The sequence below is a fragment of the Entelurus aequoreus genome, linkage group LG27 (assembly GCF_033978785.1).
Source record: "Entelurus aequoreus isolate RoL-2023_Sb linkage group LG27, RoL_Eaeq_v1.1, whole genome shotgun sequence".
In the NCBI taxonomy this organism is placed as follows: Eukaryota; Metazoa; Chordata; class Actinopteri; order Syngnathiformes; family Syngnathidae; genus Entelurus; species Entelurus aequoreus.
In genome coordinates this window covers 27,401,831-27,422,039 of record NC_084757.1, presented here as the reverse complement: position 1 = coordinate 27,422,039, position 20,209 = coordinate 27,401,831, and the positions used below count along the sequence as shown (strand labels likewise).

Genomic DNA, 20,209 nt, shown 5'->3' with positions numbered 1-20,209 from the left:
ACAAGATAAGAAAGGGATAACATTTGGAGATTCTTCATCTTTGCATTAGTTTTATTTTTTTCCAAGAAAATCTTGAAATATATGATTGAATGTGATTTTGGTTTTAATCTGTAACATCATTTCTTACATTTCGAAAACATTAACCTATTTCATATTTCATTAATTGCTAATTATATCACAAACTTTAAAAAATAACTGCAGCTTCTTGCGATTCGGATTTGACAGTTAATTGGAAAGCCCTAATATCTAATTATTATTATATATAATTATTATTATATATAATATTTAATTTATATTTCATATTTGTTATTTATTTTAATTTTACTTTTATTATATATTGACCATAATAAATGTGGTATAAATGGTCTGTATTTGTCTTGTGATTTGTCTTAAATAATAACAATAGTAATAATATTTTTGACTGACAAAAATTGCCAATAAGAAATTAATGGTATCGGTATCGATGAAAAGGCAAGATAAAGTATCGGTATCGTATCGAATCCTAAAAGTGTGGTATCGCCCATCCCTAGCTCATAGTGATGTTACTAGTAGTTGACTGGGAGGTGTTTATTATCATTTGGGGAGAGTCCGCTGCCTGATGCTCACCTGCTAAACACCTATCTGCTCCACGCTGAAGCGCTGACTACATGCGCTCTGAATACACACTGCTGATTGGCTGGTAACGTTTTGAATACGCACTGCTGATTGGCTGATAACGCTTTGTATAACGCTTTGTGTGTACCAATCAGATGGTTGTGTGGGTGGGACAATGCTGCGTGCTGAGACAGAGGCAGCCGCAGAAGGAGCGAAGCAGCTTGTTAAGACTTTAGCAGCTAAAGTTAGCTTTAGCTTAGCAACTCGTTCGGTACACCCCCGTACCGAACCAAAAGCCCCGTACCGAAACGGTTCAATACAAAGCACGTACCGTTACACCCCTAGCAGATACAAATGACACATTCATGTTTTTGTGTAATGATGACAACGTATACTCGCGCGGACGATTGACTAGTTGATGGTTTTCTTTTCAAATGCTCGTTCATAGCCGTTGTGCTGCCTATGCTATGATAGGCCATTTACGCTCGACACAGTGTGCATACAACAACATTATTAGGCCGTGTATTGAAATACTCCCACACTTTTGACCACTTTTGGCGTGATTTTTTCCCCCTCGCTCGCACAGTCTGCTTTGCGCTCCGCCATGACGGTAGTGTGACGTAAATATGCGACGCGTCGACGCACAAAAACGGCGTCGACGTATTTACGTAACCGATGACGTCGACTACGTCGACGCGTCGTTTCAGCCTTAATATTATTGCACAGAATTTGAAGAAATTATCAAATATGGCTTCGGGGTGCAGGTTGCAGCAATGCAACTAATGAAGGTGTCAGCCTGCATACATATCCAAATTATGGGAATGTGAGAAAAGTATGGACCTCTCCAATCAAATTGACTCGCACAAAAATGGGACAAACCAAGCAAGAGGAGTGTAATTTGCATTTTAAAGATTGTGACTCTGACGAAGATGAAGTTTGGATGAAGCTAAATGAGATCCCAAAAGTCAAGAGCACCCTTGGGGGGAGAAAGTCTAAATTACTGTTGGACCTCTGAGACTTACCGTATTTTCCGGACCATAGGGCGCACCGGATTATAAGGCGCACTGCCGATTAATGGTCTATTTTTTCATATATAAGGCATACCGGATTATAGGGCACATTAAAGGAGTCATATTTTTTTTTTCTAAATTGAAACACTTCTTTGTGGTCTACATCAGTGGTCCCCAACCACCGGTCCGTGGATCGATTGGTACCGGGCCGCACAAGAAATTAAAAAATATATATACATATATACTGTATTTTTTTATTTTATTAATTTTTTGTAATTTATTTTCATTAAATCAACATAAAAAACACAAGATACACTTACAATTAGTGCACCAACCCAATAAACCTCCCTCCTCATTCACACTCATTCGCACAAAAGGTTTGTTTCTTTCTGTTATTAATATTTCTGGTTCCTACATTGTATATCAATACAGATCAATACAGTCTGCAGGGATACAGTCCGTAAACACACATGATTGTATTTGTTTATGCCAACCCCACCCGCAGTTACAAAAAGGTTGTGGACCACTGGTCTACATAACATGTAATGGTGGTTCTTCGGTCAAAATGTTGCATAGATTATGTTTTACAGATTATCTTCAAGCCGCTTTCTGACAGTCGATTCCGGATGCGCCGTTTTGTGGGCGGTCTTATTTACGTGGCTCACCTTCGACAGCGTCTTCTCCCCGCCATCTTTGTTGTAGCGGTGTAGCGTGCAAGGACGGGTGTGGAAGAATTGTCAAAAGATGGAGCTAACTGTTTTAATGACATTCAGACTTTACTTCAATCAATAACGGAGCAGCATCTCCTCATACGGAAACAACAACATCGGAAATGTGTCTCGTGAAAAAACGTCCGGCTGGAACTCTCTAATAACTAAAGTTCCTTGGTGAATAATGTAAACTCACTACACCGGTATGTTTTAGCGCTTTCATGACGAGTTACTGACAGATATAAGTAAGAACTTTACACTACTTTATATTAGAAATTGGCAACAGCGGAGGATGAATGTCACATAACAAGAACATAGAGAAAAAGAAGAAGTTTATCGACTACGGTTTCGGCACAGACTACAAATACGGGAACGCGCAATTTTTCAGGATTTATGCAGATCCCAAATACAGATCAGCAAGTACTAGAAGGTAAGAAAAGTTGCTTTTTGCATAATATTGCGAAACAAAACGCCAGATAAGGTCTTACCTTACGCACACACCATAATAATACTCGTATGTTGAAGCACATACAACGGAGCAACCTACATGCATCTCTTATGTGTGACTGCCATCTACTGGTCACACTTATCATTACATCATGTACCAAATAAAATTGCTTCGAGGTGGGAAAGCTCAACAAAACGTATTCCTTACATTAGGCGCACCAGGTTATAAGGCGCACTGTCGAGTTTTGAGGGAAAAAAAGGGATTTTAAGTGCGCCTTATAGTCCGGAAAATACGGTAATTGCAATTGGTGAATTCTACAAACCTGATTCTCAAATCAGGTTTACCGCTCTGTTTTTGTTCAATGTGGTCCTAATTATGTTTGGATGCAGGTCTTATTTATTTCATACTTACAATAGAACATGTGCCGATAAAAATTAAAAAAAATTAAAAAGCAGGTTCGCCACTTTGGACATAATTGCACGATTGGGTGTCAAACGTACGGCCCGAGTTTGCTAAGTATAAAAATTAACCTGAACATTTTGAATGAAGGAAACCGCTGTTCTAAATAAGTCCACTGGATGTCGCAATAGCAATTCTTTGTATCTTTGTAGATGATGCTACATATGCACAAAATAAACCACATGATGTTAGTACATCAGTCGAGGAAAATGAGCAAACTACGTAAATAACATCCTGTAATTTGATTTTGACATTATGTTTTTATCTTGATAGATTGAAAATTAACACCAACGAGTTGACTGATGAACATTATAACATAATTTATTCAGAAAATATAACTACAAATAAGGATAGAATACTACTAACCGCAACATGTAAGTGTAAAACAGCCTCAACATTATAATTTGTACAATTTCAGAAATTGATTGTTCTATTTTTAAACAAAGAAAAGAACCTGAAGTTGTCTTTATTTTTAAGTTATCGTGCCGTGATTTTACCAGTCCGGCCCACTTGGGAGTAGATTTTTCTCCATGTGGCGCCCGATCTAAAATGAGTTTGACACCCCTGCTCTAAGACTATGGAGTTGCAACAAAAAAGCCAGAAATAACATTTCCTATCTTACTAGTCAGTCAATTACAATGCCGGGATGTCTTGTGAACCAAAAATATTCCATATCCGGTCTGTGAGACCTCTACATGTCGTCCCATCCAGATGTCTCTTCCATTCCCCTGGGAGGCGCGTTGGTTTATGGAAACAATTTTCAGACTCTCTGAAATGGTGCCGAGATTTCCCCGATAAAATAATGAGGCAGTTTGTAGCTCAAAGGGCCCCATTTCATGCTATTATTTAATGCCACACAACGGTCTGATGTGGGCTACACGCCGCGTTCTTTCTCAGAAGAACAGCACGCATCACATACAGTAAACACACAGTCAATTGTACTGTTGCACAACAGAATGCCATCCAACATAATAGCTGGAGAGAGATGATGAGCCAAAGCATACCATTTGTCATACACAATGTTACGGCAAGGATAGGGATGAAAAGAAAAGGGTTGGATGATAAATATTGTGAAAAAGGTTATTGTACCGTTTCCAAATACATTTATTGTGTTTACCTTTAAGCCTGGATGAGCGCCTGAGAGTCAAAAGTTGTTTACTCGCTGCCTCGAAATGTACAAACCCCGTTTCCATATGAGTTGGGAAATTGTGTTAGATGTAAATATAAACGTAATATAATGATTTGCAAATCCTTTTCAACTCATACTCAATTGAATGCACTACAAAGACAAGATATTTGATGTTCAAACTCATAAACTTTTTTTTTTTTTGCAAATAATAATTAACTTAGAATTTCATGGCTGCAACACGTGCCAAAGTAGTTGGGAAAGGGCATGTTCACCACTGTGTTACATGGCCTTTCCTTTTAACAACACTCAGTAAACGTTTGGGAACTGAGGAGACACATTTTTGAAGCTTCTCAGGTGGAATTCTTTCCCATTCTTGCTTGATGTACAGCTTAAGTTGTTCAACAGTCCGGGGGTCTCCGTTGTGGTATTTTAGGCTTCATAATGCGCCACACATTTTCAATGGGAGACAGGTCTGGACTACAGGCAGGCCAGTCTAGTACCCGCACTATTTTACTATGAAGCCACGTTGGTGTAACACGTGGCTTGACATTGTCTTGCTGAAATAAGCAGGGGCGTCCATAGTAACGTTGCTTGGATGGCAACATATGTTGCTCCAAAACCTGTATGTACCTTTCAGCATTAATGGCGCCTTCACAGATGTGTAAGTTACCCATGTCTTGGGCACTAAAACACCCCCATACCATCACAGATGCTGGTTTTTCAACTTTGCGACTATAACAATCCGGATGGTTCTTTTCCTCTTTGGTCCGGAGGACACAACGTCCACAGTTTCCAAAAACAATTTGAAATGTGGACTCGTCAGACCACAGAACACTTTTCCACTTTGTATCAGTCCATCTTAGATGAGTTCAGGCCCAGCGAAGCAGACAGCGTTTCTGGGTGTTGTTGATAAACGGTTTTCGCCTCACATAGGAGAGTTTTAACTTGCACTTACAGATGTAGCGACCAACTGTAGTTACTGACAGTGGGTTTCTGAAGTGTTCCTGAGCCCATGTGGTGATATCCTTTACACACTGATGTCGCTTGTTGATGCAGTACAGCCTGAGGGATCGAAGGTCACGGGCTTAGCTGCTTACGTGCAGTGATTTCTCCAGATTCTCTGAACCTTTTAATGATATTACGGACCGTAGATGGTGAAATCCCTAAATTCCTTGCAATAGCTGGTTGAGAAAGGTTTTTCTTAAACTGTTCAACAATGTGCTCACGCATTTGTTGACTAAGTGGTGACCCTCGCCCCATCCTTGTTTGTGAATGACTGAGCATTTCATGGAATCTACTTTTATACCCAATCATGGCACCCACCTGTTCCCAATTTGCCTGTTCACCTGTGGGATGTTCCAAATAAGTGTTTGATGAGCATTTCTCAACTTTATCAGTATATATTGCCACCTTTCCCAACTTCTTTGTCACGTGTTGCTGGCATCAAATTCTAAAGTTAATCATTATAAGTTTATCAGTTTGAACATCAAATATGTTGTCTTTGTAGCATATTCAACTGAATATGGGTTGAAAATGATTTGCAAATCATTGTATTCCGTTTATATTTACATCTAACACAATTTCCCAACTCATATGGAAACGGGGTCCGAAGAAGAACTAGAAAATTCCAGCGGAAAATTTTGATGGGCCTGCTATCTGTGCCCTGGACCTCTGGCCGGGGTTCGCCGGAAGCCGCCGTACCTATTAGATGGTGCCGAGTGTCTGAATCCGGGAGTTTTTGGTGTCACTGTACAAAATGAGCCACAGAGCTAGCCTAAAACAGTAGCATGTTTACACAAAAATGATAACACGTAGCATGTGTGCTAACGATAGCATGATAACAGTTGGCATGCTTCATATACCAAGTTATACGACTCAAAGGTATATGGCTACGGAAATAGAAAAAAAAAAAGTATAATCAGAAGAAAAAGTTAGCATGCTTAAGTTAGCTTACTAGCATGCTATCGTTTGCATGCTAACAGGTAACAAGTGTCACATACCAAGTTTAATGACCCTGGGTGAAACGGTTGCAAAACTAGCTAAAAAAGTTAGCATGCTAATGTTAGCATGCTAGCAAGCTAACGTGAGCATAATAATAGTGACTCTAAGGCAGTGGTCCTTAACCTTGTTGGAGGTACCGAACCCCACCAGTTTCATATGCGCATTCACCGAATCCTTCTTTAGTGAAAAATAAATGTAAAAAATGTTTCACTTTCGTCACTTGATTGACATTCACGGCACCCGAGGGTCTTCTGAGATGACGCTGGCTGCTGCCAGCTCATTATTAAGAAAAAATTACTGACGGGAAGGCGAGAAACACTTTTTATTTCAACAGACTCTGGCGCCGTACCTGTCGTCAAAACTCCAAAGACCGACTGCACAGTTGCACAATAAAAGCCCTGCTTCATCCTGCCTGCGCTAACAAAATAAGAGTCTCAGAAAGCTGGCGTGCACAAGCTAGCAAGCTACGGAGTTTTCCGCCAATGTATTTCTTGTAAAGTGTATACAAAGGAGTACGGAAGCTGGACAAATAAGATGCCAAAAACCAACCACTTTCATGTGGTATTGGACAGAAAGGAGGACTTTTTTTCTCCTGCATTTGAAAATGCGGACGTTATCAGCACCATTGTCTGATTACTATCAATGCAAGTCATCAGAATCAGGTAATACACCAACTTATATTCTTGTCTTCATGAAATAAAGGAATCTATATGTATTAAACATGCTTGTATTATCATTAAACACCTTTAACTTGTTAACAATATTAACTATATGTTTTAAACATGCTTGTATTATCATTAAACACCTTTAACTTGTTAACAATATTAACTATATGTTTTAAACATGCTTGTATTATCTTTAAACACCTTTAACTTGTTAACAATTTTAACTATATGTGTTAAACATGCTTGTATTATCTTTAAACACCTTTAACGTGTTAACAATATTAACTATATGTGTTAAACATGCTTGTATTATCATTAAACACCTTTAACTTGTTAACAATATTAACTATATGTGTTAAACATGCTTTTATTATCATTAAACACCTTTAACTTATTAACAATATTAACTATATGTGTTAAACATGCTTGTATTATTTTTAAACACCTTTAACTTGTTAACAATATTAACTATATGTGTTAAACATGCTTGTATTATCATTAAACACCTTTAACTTGTTAACAATATTAACTATATGTTTTTAAACATGCTTGTATTATCTTTAAACACCTTTAACTTGTTAACAATTTTAACTATATGTGTTAAACATGCTTGTATTATCTTTAAACACCTTTAACTTGTTAACAATATTAACTATATGTGTTAAACATGCTTGTATTATCATTAAACACCTTTAACTTGTTAACAATATTAACTATATGTGTTAAACATGCTTGTATTATCTTTAAACACCTTTAACTTGTTAACAATATTAACTATATGTGTTAAAAATGCTTGTATTATCTTTAAACACCTTTAACTTGTTAACAATATTAACTATATGTGTTAAACATGCTTGTATTATCATTAAACACCTTTAACTTATTAACAATATTAACTATATGTGTTAAACATGCTTGTATTATCTTTAAACACCTTTAACTTGTTAACAATATTAACTATATGTGTTAAACATGCTTGTATTATCTTTGAACACCTTTAACTTATTAACAATATTAACTATATGTATTAAACATGCTTGTATTATCATTAAACACCTTTAACTTGTTAACAATATTAACTTTGTGTTAAACATGCTTGCATTATCTTTAAACACCTTTAACTTGTTAACAATATTAACTATATGTATTAAACATTCATGTATTATCATTAAACACCTTTAATTTATTAACAATATTAACTATATGTGTTAAACATGCTTGCATTATCATTAAACACCTTTAACTTGTTTACAAAAAACATATATTTCATAAATAAGTAAATTAAATTATATATATGAATGAGGTAGATCCCCACAACTGATCAATTGAAAAGTAGCTCGCCTGCAGAAACAGTGTGGGCACCCTGTGCTATACAATACAATCACAACAACTTTTTGGTAAATAAATAAATAAATAATAAATGGGTTATACTTGTATAGCGCTTTTCTACCTTCAAGGTACTCAAAGCGCTTTGACAGTATTTCCACATTCACCCATTCACACACACATTCACACACTGATGGAGGGAGCTGCCATGCAAGGCGCTACCAGCACCCATCAGGAGCAAGGGTGAAGTGTCTTGCCCAAGGACACGACGGACGTGACTAGGATGGTAGAAGGTGGGGATCGAACCCCAGTAACCAGCAACCCTCCGATTGCTGGCACGGCCACTCTACCAACTTCGCCACGCCGTCCCCAAACGTACAGTGGTACCTCAACTTAGAAGGGAACTGCACGAGTTTTGCCTATCGTTCACAATCATGAAAGACAAAAAAAAAAAGTCAATAAACGTGAATAAAAGTCCACTTACAGCGCAGCCATTGGAAGTCCTCTATTGCGCTTATAAAACACAATAGATAACAAGCCAAAACCGCCAACAATACTCCATTTATATTTCGTCAATTGAATATCAACCAAGTTTTAGTGATTTGTTATTATAAGCGCTAACGCAGACACACTATGTATTTATTTATTTATTTTTTGTCCTGTCCAGCTACTCAGGCAAATCATATAGTTGATGTAGATGCCCATATCGGCTGTACAAATTTACTTTACAAAAGAGAAGTGTGGGATACTTCTCTTATTGCCTTATTTGTATTAGACTTAATTAAATGGAGACAACAACAACAGCAAACACAACAATACAACAACAACATCAGCACAATAAGATATGTACAAATATGATGGTAAAAGTGATAACAAAGAAGCAATTCAGTACAGAAAACAACAGAAACAATGACCTTACTAGGACTACAAATGAACAATAAGAAATATCACTATTGATAATGAATGACAATAAGTACCTCTTTATCAACAATACAATTGTTCAAATGCAACAATACATATAATGATAACTTGAAATACAAAAGAATGGAGGGAAGAAAGAGAAGCCAACTATATAACCTTGTAGATTGTTATAGTAACCAAAAGATTAAGCCTTTGTCACCCCAGACCCCCCACCAACATACTTAGGGGACGGCGTGCATCCTTGGCCGAGAGTGACCGTGCCCAACCTGAGGGTTCCTGGTTCGATCGCCACCTTCTACAACCTCGTCACATCCGTTGTGTCCTTGAGCAAGACACTTCACCCTTGCTCCTGATGGGTTGTGGCCTTGCATGGCAGCCATCAGTGTGTGAATGTGGAAATAGTGTCAAAGCGCTTTGAGTACCTTGAAGGTAGAAAAGGGCTCTGTATACAAGTATAACCCATTTACCATATGTTTGTTTGATGAAACGTGATTATATGCATGACAGACGTGATCACAAGCTCGCAAGACATCATCGACTGATAAGCTGCTTCCTCGCTTACTTTCCTGTGGAAGTTTATTGTAGATCAAAAAACATGCACCTAACCTGGATAGTAGAAGGATTAGGACGTAACCCAACAAGTTGGTACAGTTTGACAGTCAATTTAGACTCAAAAATAGCGAAGAACGACATGAAACGACGGGTGAATTATTGGCCATTTTTCATCTAAACGGTACCATAACAAGATTCTATCAGTCGACATCCTAATGACAGCAGACATTGTACAGTATGTGATGTCTCATTATGTTTGTTGGCACTCATGAAGTCTACAGTGAGTTGTAATGCTTAAAATAAGCAAAATACGTCATATCAATGGTATAATAAATGTGCCTTTTACTACATTACATATATACTTACATCATGTACTGTATATAAAACCTTAAAGGAGGTGTTTGGATGTTCTTAAGGGCTTTTATAGGCAGAATAAAGCGATCCACATAGGCTGCATTGAAAGTGGACTTTGGATTGAATTTATTTACTATTTAGAATGCATCAAAACAAGAAAAAATATGTGTTCTTGTCTTACATAAGGATTGTGAATGATAGGCACACAAAAAAAAAAAAAGTGCAGTTCCTCATTAAGAGTGTTTTAAGACAATAGCTGTCTCTCAGCTAACTGTTATGCTTGAAGTTGCAAGCACTAAAAGTCACTTTTCTTATGTTTTGCATGAAAGTACGCATTGTTGAAATATTTGTCATATGAAATGCCTTTACAGTAACACGTTGATAACAAATTGGTACGAGAATGCACAGATGTAATGTTTTAGAGAAAAAACGGACTCAAGACATTGCAACTATCTAGCAACATATTGAAAAATTCAGGCATTTAACACATATTACAGCCAAAGTTCAATCCCGTGCTGTGGATTCCTGGGGCCGTACTTATCAAGCTTCTTAGAATTACTCCTAAGAAGTCTGCTAAGAGTTGACTTAAGAGTAAATAAATTCTTCGCTGAAAGCTGCACTTAAAAGTTAGTTATCAAGCGTCTTACTCACACTTTCAGCGAAGTGTAGGACTGAATCTTAAGTGTCACACTCAGAGCTGAATTACGACATTACTATGTGCCGTAAACGGAATTTTAGGTGACGTCATTTCTGTGTCCATAGAAATGACCAATCACGGAAGGGAATCCCTTGTCTAAGAATAAAGAAATATATTGGAAATATTTAAGTGGACAATGGGAGTGTATATTTTGACAATAAACTACAAAATAATACAAAACAAACTAGTCCCCGCCGGCACTCACGCTACCGCTCCCTCTCTTCTATCGCCCACACACTCACTGACGTCACTCACCTCACGGCCACACACGTACGCTACTGTCATAACATTTTCTTTCCAATTCATTAATTAGGCAACTAATTTGAAACTGGTGTGGGTGGCTCCATATATACTAGCCCACTGCAGCCACATGCAGAAATCAACAAGGAATCGAAAAGTATTAAATCTGTGACAAAAATAATATCCGCTCTGTCTAAACGATACCGTTTGATCAGCTGCTCATCATCAAAAAAAAACAACAACATTGTTCCGTTCCCTGAACGTCCGCGCACGTCTCTCTCGCCTCAGTGCCATCCCCTGCTGGCAACTCCTAACCACTTAAGACACCTCTGAAGGTCTCTTAAATATCGTGGAGAGTAGGAGTGATTCTTAGACTTAAGAACGTTGATAAAAAGCTTTTATTCTTAAGTTTGAGAGTAGGACTAAATTTCGCAAATTCTCAGGACTTAAGTGTAAAATGGCACTCTAAGAAGCTTGATAAGTACGGCCCCTGATGTTTTGCTAGTAAACAGGAGTAAGCAAGTCTAGAAGTGTACAAATGACTAACGTGCATTGTCGATCGTTTACTGCACTTTACTGTGTTTTCACACAAGCAGCAGGCATATAGCACTTTTTATGGGCATCTCAGAAACATGCATCGACAATAGAACCCACATTTTCTATTTCTATTTTCAATGCCCTTTTGAGAGCTGGCTGTAGATGTGAAGAAGAATATGCTAGAAAATGCCTATTGCAAAAAGCTTATTTCACATAGGAAATAAGGTAAAAATAGGAAATGGGAAAAACGCATTAATTGAATTTGTTTTATCAGCCCCTTAAGCTATAAAGTTGTAAAAGGATGTTGCTGAATAGACGATATGTCTATTTATTTTTTTCTTCTAACACACGTAAAACGGAGGCGCAAGCACCAGTCCTTTCTCAGAGCCATGTGCGTAACTGTACATGTTGCAGTTTATAAATAAAGATTTATTTTTAAAAAAATTTAAAAAAATAAAATAAAATATTTAAAAAATAGAATTAAAAAAATATTGCCTCTGCGCATGCGCATAGCATAGATCCAACGAATCGATGACTAAATTAATCGCCAACTATTTTTATAATCGATTTTAATCGATTTAATCGATTAGTTGTTGCAGCCCTAGCGTGATGGTGTTATTGAGGAAAAAAACGCTCAAAACATTGTAACTTTTGCAGTGCATTTACTTGTGCGTCTACATGTGCAAAGCTTTGCAGTCAGTTAACATCTAAATGTCCTCCAATAAAAACACAAGATTGCTCTTTTCTTGTGTTTTAGTCAAGTTATTGACAAAAGGTAAAGATGGAAGCCTATAAGGAACGAGCAGCTACACAACAGCTAAGCACACAAGCTAAACATACGTAATAATTGAAATTACAGCATTAAAAGGGACAAGCTGTGGAAAATCGATGGATGGATCGATGTGTCGAATGCGAATAAGCGTTCTAATTCTTCGCCAAAAAAAGACAGTACAAAATAAATAGATGACGAATGAGCAGAAAACAGGCAAAAATAATATGTTTTAGTAACTCACTTCAATGTTCCATCACTCCTGCCTCCGACTGCTCGCCCACATGGGAGCAGATGTCAACACAAAGGTCCAACAAACTGCGAGAGCCAAAATGCTTGCCCTCTTCTATCTTAATCTTCTGTGTGCGATAATTCAATTCAGAAAATGTGGTCTTTGATTGCACAAAATCCTTGAAATTGCCACAAATGCGGCAAGACTGAGACCTACCACAATTGCAGCCATGTTAACTTCTGTCAGCACTGCAGCGCGTGTGACGTCATGACTAGAGATGTCCGATAATGGCTTTTTTGCCGATATTCTGATATTGTCCAACTCTTAATTACCGATTCCGATATCAACCGATACCAATATATACAGTGGAATTAACACTTAAACGTGTGGACAATGCTGAAGAAACAAGTCCATGTCAGAAAACCAACAAATTTAGATGAACTGCACCAATTTTGTCAAGAGGAGTGGTCAAAAATTCAACCAGAAGCTTGTGGATGGCTACTAAAAGCGCCTTATTGCAGTGAAACTTGCCAAGGGACATGTAAGCAAATATTAACATTGCTGTATGTATACTTTTGACCCAGCAGATTTGGTCACATTTTCAGTAGATCCATAATAAATTCATAAAAGAACCAAACTTCATGAATATTTTTTGTAACCAACAAGTATGTGCTCCAATCACTCTATCACAAAAACATAAGAGTGGTAGAAATGATTGGAAACTCAAGACAGCCATGACATTATGTCCTTCACGAGTGTATGTAACCTTTTGACCACGACTGTATATCGAGATATAGATCGACTTTAAGGAAAAATATATTGAGATATACTTTTTTGTCCATATCGCCTGCAGCCCTAGCATGCAACAACCCTTGAGGAGGCTTGAACGTGCATACACACAAAAAGCTCCTTTGGCCCAGTGCTATCCACGTGTTGCCCAACTCCATGGGGCTGTAAAGCTGTCACATAAACAATTCTGCTAATAGAAGGGGAAAGAAGAAGACAGAAGGGGGGGGGGGGGGGGGCAATCAGCTGGTTCAAGGGCAAAGTCAGGAGACAGAGCAAGTAGTGGAGCTTTACTTAGCAAAATGACATCAGGGGATGGATGCCCTACACCAGGGGTGTCAAATGTACGCCCCACGGGCCGGATCAGGCCCGCGAACAGGTTTTATCCGGCCCGCGGGATGAGTTTGCTAAGTATAAAAATGAGCCAAAATTTTGGAACGAAAGAAACAGCTGTTCTAAATGTGTCCACTGGATGTCGCAATAGCAATTCTTTGTATCTTTGTAGATTACGCTACATATATATGTTAAATGTATTTTTCACACAACTTCGTCTCAAAATTAGCTAGCAAGGTAACTATCTTACAGACTAGCGATCTCATCCTCCAGATAAAAAAAGCAAGGTCCACTTCGCCAAATGAGCAAGGTATTCATGTCTTTAACAAGATTAAGGTGAAATGTTCCCACACTTTACGTTTTCTGCTGCTGATTCGCTTATGTCCGGAAAAACACGAGTGATGACGTCACCGACTATCAAATCAAATCAAATCAACTTTATTTATAAAGCACATTTAAAATTTACCACAGGGGTAGCCAGAGTGCTGTACAATGGGCAGGTTAAAAGATAATACGAGAACCGAGCAAACACAACACAACACAAACAGAACACGATAAAAAATAAATAAATAAAATAAATAAAACATTTTTAAAAAAAACAACAACAACATAAAAACATAAAAACAGGTTCACAGCAGGTGTATTATGGGGCGCCATTGCAGGATGGATATCACTCAGTGTTAAAAGCCATGGAATAAAAGTATGTTTTTAAGAGAGATTTAAAAACAGGAAGAGAGGAGGCTTGTCTAACACTAAGAGGTAGGTCGTTCCAGAGCTTGGGAGCAGCAGCGGCGAAAGCTCTGTCACCTCTAAGCTTCAGCCTTGTGTCTGGGACCGTCAGTAGCAGCTGATCGGCTGATCTTAGGGATCAGGTGGGGCAGTAAGGCTGAAGGAGGTCGGAGAGATATGTTGGCGCGAGGTTGTTTAGACATTTAAAAACAAATAAAAGGAGTTTAAAATTGATTCGGTAACGCACAGGGAGCCAGTGAAGGGACGCTAATATAGGGGTGACTATTGTCCAAATTAATTTCTCAGCAACACATTTTATCGTTGATATTTTTTTCATGTTAAAAGTGCATTTTTAATGTTATCATGTGCATTTACAAGGCGGAAAAAAAAGGTTAGGCAACTACAATAAATTGTTTATTTCAACAATTTTCACCAAAATACGCATTTACCATGAATTGATAACTTAAACAAGTTGAAAAACTTATTCGGGTGTTACCATTCAGTGGTCAATTGTACGGAATATGTACTGTACTGTGCAATCTACTAATAAAAGTTTCAATCAATCAATCAATCAATGAGTTTGCTAAGTATAAAAATGAGCCCAAATATTTGAATGAAAGAAACAGCTGATCTAAATGCGTCCACTAGATGTCGCAATAGCAATTCTTTGTATCTTGGTAGATTACGCTACATATGTAAAAAAAAAAAAAAAACACATGTTAATGCACCAGTCGACGAAAATGAGCAAGCTACATAAATAACATCCTGTAATTTGATTTTGATATATTTTTATCTTGATAAGATTGAAAATTAACACCAATGATTTGACTGATGAACATGATGAATTCAGAAAGTATAAATAACGACAAAGATAGAATACTATTAACTAATACTAACTACTGCAGTTTCTCTTGTTATATTCTTATTTTCACTGTTATATTTGTATTCTTATTGTGGCTTTTTTATTTTTATTCTTATTGTAACATTTTCTCATTTTATTTCCATTTATACCCCCGTTATTTACTTTTTAAATTCGATCTCAACTCTGTACACTACTGCTGGAATTCTAATTTCCCTGAGGGAACTCTCCTGAAGGAATCAATAAAGTACTATCTGTCTATTAACCGCAACATTTAAGTGTAAAAAAACAACAACAACAACATTATGATTCGTCCATTTTCAGAATGTGCTTGTTCTATTTTTAAACAAATAAGACAATATGAAGTTGTCTTTATTTTTAAGTTATCATGATGTGATTTTACCAGTCCGGCCCACTTGGGAGTAGATGTTCCTCCATGTGGCCCCCCCGGTCTAAAATGACTTTGACACCCCTGCCCTACACCGACCCCTGCATGCAAGTTTGTTTACCAAAAACACATTTGCCATTTCTTCTGTCGGTTTACCTTGCAGGGAATGAAGTTTGAAACAGGCCATAAATTACATAAGCTGCAATCAAAGCGCCAACCTCTGACCTTGCCTGACCACCACCTGATTTCTTTTACGACACCCACTGCACACGCAACGACGCTATCAGCGAGAGAGCTGCTGGTTAAAGTCCGGCGAGAGGACGCCATGGCCGGGGAACACTCCTCCGCGAAGTACCCCCCGTTCGCCCGCCCCCTCTTCCAAGAAGAACAAAAGTGTAAATGTGAAAGGCGTACTTACTTAAGTGCACGTACGGATCATTGCCGTCCATAACGGTGCTATTTGGGGCTTCGTGGCTGTCCTGTCGAGTCGGCGGTGCTCGGCATCCCACCACATTCCTCTCCCCGGGGCCGGACTGAGAGTGTGTGCGAGGCGGCTCTAACGCCCGGGGGGCCCGGCCGTGGCGGAGGAGGAGGGGCCGGTCAAAAAGCAGCTTCTCCCAATGACGACGGTGTTCCGTGTCAAGCTCCAACACGATCCGCACCGAACGTCTCTCCCGTTTTTATTTTTTTTTTACTGTCTTTTTTTTTTTTTTTTTTTTTTTTTTTTTGCGTAACGTGTTGGCCTACTTTCCTGTAAGACAGACACAAGAATGTTTTCAAGACAAAAAAAAATTACAATAATTTCCCTTTTTCCAACCAGGCAGCTGACAATGCAGGGATCTGAAGTATAGAGAGGACAACGTGATTATTTAAAACAATGCACTTTTTATGTCCACGTGTTTCATGGGTCGACGTTGTACTATCGACCCGGATATTAAACTTTTTAAGCAAATTATATATTTAAAAAAAAAAAAAATTTCAACTGAAATTATGTTTTTATGACATATTCCTCAATGTAATTGCATTTCTAATTTTATTTTTTTTTTAAATACATTTATTGTGAAATGCTTCTTTTATTTATTTATTTTTCATTTTCTTTCATCATGTGAAGTGAAGTGAATTACATTTATATAGCGCTTTTTCTCAAGTGACTCAAAGCGCTTTACATTGTGAAACCCAATATCTAAGTTACATTTAAAGCAGTGTGGGTGGCACTGGGAGCAGGTGGGTAAAGTGTCTTGCCCAAGGACACAGCGGCAATGACTAGGATGGCAGTAGCGGGGATCGAACCTGGAACCCTCAAGTTGCTGGCACGGCCGCTCTACCAACCGAGCTATACCGCCCCATTATCATAACAATAAAGTCCAAAATACTCTACGGCAGTGGTCCCCAACCACCGGTCCGTGGATCAATTGGCACAGGGCCGCACAAGAAAGAAAAATAAAATAAAAAAATGTTTTATTTTTTTATTAAATCAACATAAAAAACACAAGATACACTTACAATTAGTGCACCAACCCAAAAAACCTCCCTCCCCCATTTACAGTCATTCACACAAACCTTGTTCCTTTCTGTTATCAATATTTCTGGTTCCTACATTGTATGTCAATATAGATCATTACAGTCTGCAGGGATACAGTCCGTAAGCACGCATGATTGTATTTTTGAATGACAAAAAATATACATATATATATATATATATATATTTTTTTTTTTTTTTTTTTTTTTTTAATCACTCCCCCCCAGTTGTAGTCTTTGGTATGACTCGGCCAGGGTTTGAACTCACGACCTACCGATCTCAGGGTGGACACTATAACCACAAGGCCACTGGGTAGGTTTTAAAACTTCCTCACTAATTTGATGAAGAATATGTTATGTACAGGGGGAAGGCGACGACACAGAGAACAGGGGCGTCGTTAAAGCTCTATATTTAGTTATCATATATGCACAATACATAATAATAATCAGGAATGAAGTGTGACTAAATCCAGGAGTGTATGGTGTGCGACTATGTGTAGGAATTAATGAGTGTTACCAGGAGTGTTGAGTGAGAGGTGAGGAAGTCCAAGGGGAGGGGACAAGACAAGCTCGGAGGTCCGTGAGCAGGCAGGAAGTCGGGGCGATAGAGAGGCGTCGAAGGTCCATGTCCAAGCGGGAGGTCGAGATCCAAGAGGCAGCCAGGGAAGCAAAGGGAACGTGGGAAGACGAGACACACAGCTCGTAACGTGGAACGAAGACAGGCTGCAGGGAGGACGGCAAGGAAAGACACAAGACAATAAACACAACGGGTGAGAAAACACATAGAGCAAAGAGTGCGCATAGAGCTTGACGCGTAGGTTTACTGTATGGGAACAGATGACTACGTTCTGGCACGGGATAGCAGGTTGTGCAGGCTTATGAAGGCGGGTCTGATGATCAGCTTCAGGTTTGCTGATTGCCTGTGATTGATTGAAGCTGTGCTCCGGCGCAGCCTCTGCCGGAGTGGCGCACGCAGGTGCGCTCTTGGAGGCGCAATCAGCAGAGCACACAGATGAGTGCGTATTGGAATGCGCCCTGGCCGTGACAGTAGATGTTGCAATAAATGTTTAATCATGGTGATGAATTCAGTCACTTTTTGTAAAAGATTAAGACTTTATATCAGGGGTGTCAAACTCATTTTAGATCGGGGGCCACACGGAGAAAAATCTACTCCCATGTGGGCCGGACTGGTAAAATCACGGCACGATAACTTAAAAATAAAGACAACTTCAGATTGTTTTCTTTGTTTAAAAATAGAACAAGCACATTCTGAAATTGTACAAATCATAATGTTGTTGGGTTTTTTTTTACACTTACCCGTTGCGGTTAATAGTATATACCTGTATACTTCATTTGTCGTTATTTATATTTTGTCGATAAATTAGTTTAGTTTAGTTTATTAGGATCTCCATTAGTCTACACCTGGAGACTATTCTTCCTGGAGTCCAGATTATCACATTAACATTATCACAAATGATGTGATAATGTTCATCAGTCAACTCATTGGTGTTCATTTTCAATCGGTCTAGATAAAAAAAATATATCAAAATCAAATTACAGGATGTTATTTATGTAGTTTGATCATTTTCCTCGACTGATGTACTAACATCATGTGGTTTAATTTGTACATATGTAGCATCGTCTACAAAGATACAACAAATTGCTATTACGACATCCAGTGGACACATTTAGAACAGCTGTTTATTTCATTCATAAATTTAAGGTGAATTTTTATACTTAGCAAACTCATTCCGCGGGCCGGATAAAACCTGTTCGCGGTCCTGATCCGGGCCTCGGCCCATACGTTTGACACCCCTGCTTTATATATTCACTTGGGGCTGTCAAAAATAACAAGTTAACTTATCGCAACAAAAATATCTCATTTATAATGGTTAATATTTAGCACGTTTCTACCTTAAAGGTACTCAAAACGCTTTGACACTATTTCCACATTTACCCACAGATGGCGGGAGCTGCCATGCAAGGCCCTAACCACGCCCTATCAGGAGCAAGGGTGAAATGTTTTGCTCAAGGACACAACGGACGTGACTAGGATGGCGGAAGCTAGGGATCGAACAAGGAACTCTCAAGTTTCTGGCACCGCCGCGCCACCAACCGAGCCACATAACTGCGGATGGTTACCTGGAAGATGTAAGATCAGTGATCTGGTTCATGCAGTGGTTCTCTAACTTTTTTCATCAAGTACCACCTCAGAAAAAACATGTCTCTACAGGTACCACCGAAATGACCAACATTAAGATACAATAGCGTAGTAGGCCTAAGTATTTATCAAAAACATTTATTCAAGAAGTATATTTAATGTTTTTGGCCACTGTAACATTTCACACAGTGAAAGTGATTCTTTGGCGTTCTGCTATGGAGCCTGCATACCACTAGTGCGGGGGTCTGTAACCTGCAGCTCTTTAGTGCCGCCCTATTGGCTCCCTGGAGCTTTTTTCAAAGATGTATGAAAATAGAAAGAGATGCCACAGAAAGACGTATTTTATGCACCTCTTTCTTTGTCTCATTTTGTCCACCAAACCTTTTATGCTGTGCGTGAATGCACAAAGGCGAGATGAGATGAAATAGAATGAAGCAGGTATATTGTAGGTGAATAATAAAGCGTACGAAAACCTCTTTATGCTGCATTTGTGCACTCCAAATGTAATAACAATAACTCTGTATTCCACACAACTGGCAATACAGTCCAGAACATTGCAAACTTCATCTGGAACAATATCGACCGTGGCACGAACGGTCTTTTCCGTCGGATTTAAAACTCCCTTCATCAATCCACAGAGCCTTATGACTGAAAGTTTTGTTTCCATGAGTCTTCATCCAAAAATTCCTTCAAAAAGTTTCTTCCGCCGGTCTGTCTTTGCTTCGGATCTGCATCCACCCCGATACATTCTTGCTAGTAGCGTAGTTTTTTGATGCTGTCTGCTATTTAAC

At 38.5% G+C, this 20,209-nt stretch overlaps 1 protein-coding gene across 2 annotated transcripts in view; it reads right to left on the bottom strand.

The window, feature by feature from the left end:
• Positions 1-16,412, bottom strand: part of LOC133644513 (retinoic acid receptor RXR-gamma-B-like) — a 142,141-nt gene extending 125,729 nt beyond the window's left edge. The window contains exon 1 of one of the 2 annotated variants that reach the window (XM_062039044.1): positions 16,158-16,412. Coding sequence is in view for 1 of the 2 variants with exons in the window: in XM_062039045.1 (XP_061895029.1) it covers positions 16,158-16,188 (31 nt within the window). In the remaining variant the exon portion in view is untranslated. The remainder of the gene's footprint in view (positions 1-16,157) is intronic. The other variant, XM_062039045.1, reaches the window with a different exon arrangement.
• Positions 16,413-20,209: the final 3,797 nt, after the last annotated feature.